At 41.4% G+C, this 4,638-nt stretch overlaps 1 protein-coding gene across 1 annotated transcript; it reads right to left on the bottom strand.

Moving 5' to 3' along the window:
- Positions 1-2,401: 2,401 nt before the first annotated feature.
- On the bottom strand, positions 2,402-3,522 carry LOC124279633 (opine dehydrogenase-like). Its single transcript, XM_046715471.1, is given in 3 exon segments — positions 2,402-2,836; positions 3,174-3,417; positions 3,419-3,522. Coding segments are annotated over 3 exon segments (783 nt in total).
- Between the last annotated feature and the right edge of the window lie 1,116 nt (positions 3,523-4,638).

Below are 4,638 nucleotides of genomic sequence, written 5' to 3' on the forward strand. Positions count from 1 at the left end.
AAAAGGGTTAACAAACCTAGCCGATATTTAATGAAATGCTTCCTTCAACTTTCCGTCGTGAGTATTGATAAAAAATTCTGGTTGAAGGAAGGTCTTGAAAGTTCTATAATAAGCATATCGTGAACTATCTTCTAAAGTGGAATGTCTTTCCTGGTGAAACATATTAACAGACCGAGTTCTAAATTTATTAAGAAACATATCTGCACTGACAACTGACTGACATAACCATATAAAATCATAAAGCAAGTAAGTTCCTGAAAGCATAAGAACAGGAACGATCCAGATTTAATGGTAGACACGATATATCGTATTTTACAGTCATGTACATAATCATCAGTTATAAGTCATTTAACAATTTTATGGATATCGCCATATATACGGTTACTTTGGAGTTGCAGGGATACGAATGTTCTGTCTACCAACAGGTCTGGTCATTTTGAAACTGACTATATTCATCTTTACAAATGTATGTTAATAGTTAAAAAGTCGTTTAATTAAGGGTGGTTAGGTAGCGTCGCAACATTATTATGTGCCCTGACTTCATCCATTGCGAATTGATCCAATATGGTTTGATCAATGTGATTTCATCCAGTTCTGTATGACACTGCCATGCAGCTTTTCCAAAAATAACAAGTAATGAAAAGATATCCGATTTGTAGCACTAGCTACATTGGAAGTATTTACAACGATGACCGATCGCGACTTTCTTATACGGTCGTGCCGATATTGCAAATGTTTTCACGATTTTTCAAATTACATTTTATACAATGTGAAATTTATGTATAGCTTAAAGTAATTTCCACTAATATCTAATATCAAGCAATCTTCGATGCTGTTAGCAATATATTTTGCATCATGTGACATCATGCAGTTAAGTATTATCATTGAATGTATGGTTTGAGCCCGGGGCTGTTTTTAAAGCATGTGTGTATTGTCTTAAATTGTGTTTAACGTCGTGCTTGGGAATATTTTGCTCATATGACAACGTGCATGCGTGTGTATGTGTATGTGCGGCTGCTTGTACTAGCCCAGACTGAAGCTGGTTTGATAGTGCTAGCCCACTGAGATGCCATGCCACAGTGAAGCATGAATACCCCACTCAGACACATTATTAGTCTGAGCCGACCAGTCCTTGTTGTACCCATTAATGCCGAGCGCCAGGCAGGGACCAACAAAGTACCATAGTTTAACGTCTTTTGGTATGACGCGGACGGGGATCAAACCCGCGACATTCCGCTCTCCGGTCGGACGCTCTAACCACTACACCACGGAGGCGGTCATACTCAAAAGTAATCGGGTACATTATAGCATAAGGTGTTCCGACAATGATCCCTTTAGCTTCACCGATTATCTTGTAAAGGCGTGGCTTTGCTTAGATTCAGAACATGTGGTTCCCCTCTACCCTCCAATATTGCCGTACATGGCATAGGTTTCACCTTTGTTCGTGTTGTCTCTTGAACGAATGGGCGAGTTTCGTTTTACGACACTTTTAGCAATATCTCAGCAATATCACGCTGAGGGACACCGGAAAATGGCTGCACACATTGTACCCATGTAGGGAATTGAACCCGGGCTTTCAGTGTGACGATCGAATGCTTTTACCACTGGGCTACAAAATTGGCCCGCTTTGTCATAAATTTGATAGATTCTTATCTTGGTTTTATTCATTCGAAACATTTATATACATATCATTTATTAATTTCACCCAGACTTTCAGAACACTTTTATTCATGTTGACTAAATACAATGTTCCATTTGGACGTAGTTGATGTATGTGAATCATTTACATATACTTAAAGATGCAAGTTAACACAACTTAGTACCTTACTGCTGAGTATGTGCGGAGAGTTCGACATACGCAACACTTCAGGATATTCTAAGGTGAACATTGTTGTTACATAGCATGGAGTCAACGCTGGTCATATAGTCTAGATATATTTCCTTACCATGGAAATTAATGCTATTTACGTCAAAATAGCTATCTTCTATTCATCTTGGACCGAGAAATTTAAGTTAAAACTTACCAGATCCCAATGGTACTGAAATCCATGACGCATACAAGCAACATCTACGACTATGACATCAACGCAAACATACTTCTCGGTGACCGCACGAGAACACTTATCGCATTTACACATATGTGTAACATGAGTTTATACTCGATTCTCTTGTTTCAAGCCCAGCATAAGCGTGCACATATGGACATTCATTTCCTATCAGGAATTTGTTTAACAAATGATGTAATTGTTTCCTGTCAATAACAGGTGCTGGAATAAAACATACAACAAAGGCTGAAGTTAACTGGCAGTGAATGACGAGATCCATCACGACTGTCCTATGCCTCCAGTACATACAATTATGGTCGCAGAGACACGAGACTACATAAATGTGTCTAAATCGTCTAGGGACGTGATGCCATACACCTGGGGGCTCTCGTCTCATGTAAGTCCCGACCAGACAGTTCAGATCCCACGATGTATGTTTTTCCTAGTTTCTGCTGGCTCCAGTGCAAAACTGTATCTATTGCAGTTGTTTCCAGACCAACAATCTGTGCTAAACCTGTGTACACTACGAGGCCAAATGGAACATCCTCTGTTAGATACCGGCTCTTGAAGTCTGGTATATATCCTTCGTCAGCTGTAATCATGGGATGAAATATTCCACTATACGCCTGGTTTGTTGTCAGAGCTTGTTTAAGGCTGCTTGAATCAGTAATGGACGATCCATAAGTGTCTAATAACCACTGAAGTACACTTGTGGTTTCATTTGGTCTTCCTCGTTGTTTGCGTAGTTTTATCATGTTGATTTCATCGTCGAGATGACTCACCCACTGTATCTGGGATACAGCATTTTTGCCACAATCTTTCCATTTTCCATAAAAGATTCCAAGATGCATCACACAGGCCTTGTGAGTTAGACCTAGACTGTGACTCACTTGCTGAATAACTGGAAACTTTCCCCAGATGTGCTGTAACTGACAAAACGGATTGAGGAGAGTTTTATCATCATCGTGAACAATAAACATCTTCAATGATTCCTTAATGCCAATTACATTTACCTTCACGCCATACTCAGCTATTCTACAGGCCCAGGGAAGGGTTTCGGCCAATATGATCATAAAGTCATCAAATTTATTTTGAAGAATGTGACGGGCTTGAAACTCAAAACCTGGCTTTCCAGAACAAGGCAACAAGGATGGTTCCCTTCTGTATGTAGGGTTCAATGGCTGTCAGGTACTTCCCATGGGAAGATGCAGGGACAACTAAGATGACGATGTCTGCTCCTGGCACCACTTCTGCAGGGTCGTCAGATATAGCATGGGGGTTAGCTTTGTATAAAGTTGATTTGCCCTTGAAAGATGTGAATGAACATGACAGAATGTTGTTTGCTGCAGCTTTTGTCCATTCCCGAGCCTGGGAAAGTGCAAAGGACGCGACATGTCATGTCAGGCTTCGAAGACACTAAAGTTGCAAGAACATGGGCTCCGTTGCCACCACCACAAATAAGAACTGTTACTGTCATTACCAGTTCTGTAAAGGAAAGAATAGCTGTAAACGTACTATTTTTTTGTATACAATAATTTCAAGTAATATACCTTATTTAATTGTTCTGCATCTTATACAGAAATCGTATACGTACTATTCATGTCATGCATGTGAAAATATTCACATAAATACATCAATGCTAAAGAAGTCTACGCTGTCCTCAGAAACAGATTCACTTGTGCCTACTTATCGATAAGGTCATTTATTAGTGCATATTTATTGTATTAACTTATATCCATAATAACTGCACAGAAGTTACATAATGCAACACCTGTACCAGCATATTAATAATATACTCTCCCAAAATAGAAACGCATATAGAATTTCAACTGTATTTTTGAAACATCTTGTAGGTTTTATAAGTCAATGAAATATAGAGAAATTGCACACTGGGAATGCGGACTTATCCGTCTGTGGCACCAACTCGAGGAAAGTCAGTTTGAGTGTCACATGGAGACGTGTGGTGGCGCTCAAGTCAATACCTCGTGTGACCACCGTTGGCATCCAGAACTGCACGGCATCGGCTCGGCATCGAACGAATATGTCTCAGAACCTCGTGTTGCCCAATTGCAGCCCACTCTGCCTGTAGTGCCTGTGCGAGTTGATGAAGTGTCTGGGGCTGAGGGTTACGGCGTCGCACCCGTCTGTCCAGGGCATCCCACAGATGTTCGATCCAGTTTAAGTCCGGTGATCTTGAGGCTCAGGGGAGCACATTGATGTTGTGGTTCTGGAGGAAGTCTCTAGTGTGACGTGCTGCGTGGGGCCTGGCATTGTCCTGTTGCAACAACTCCCTTTGGCGATCAATGATTGGAAGGAAGTGTGGGATTTCGTCACAGTACCGTCGAGCTGTCAGGTTGCCCTGGAATCATCACCAAATCACTTCTCCTACGGCAGGTGATCGCTCCCCACATCATAACACTTTCCCGGCCGAATCTGTCCACCTGGGGAACGCAAGCGTCGGCGAAACGTTCACGTCTGTACACCCGCATTCTTCCATCGCGTCGTTCCAATAGAAATCGTGATTCATCACTGAACCAGATTCTACGCCAATTCGGTAGGTTCCAGGCCTGAACGTTAGTGCACCATTGAACTC

Source organism: Haliotis rubra, unplaced genomic scaffold (assembly GCF_003918875.1).
Source record: "Haliotis rubra isolate DU_JTF1 unplaced genomic scaffold, ASM391887v1 Scf2531, whole genome shotgun sequence".
NCBI classification, from domain to species: domain Eukaryota; kingdom Metazoa; phylum Mollusca; class Gastropoda; order Lepetellida; family Haliotidae; genus Haliotis; species Haliotis rubra.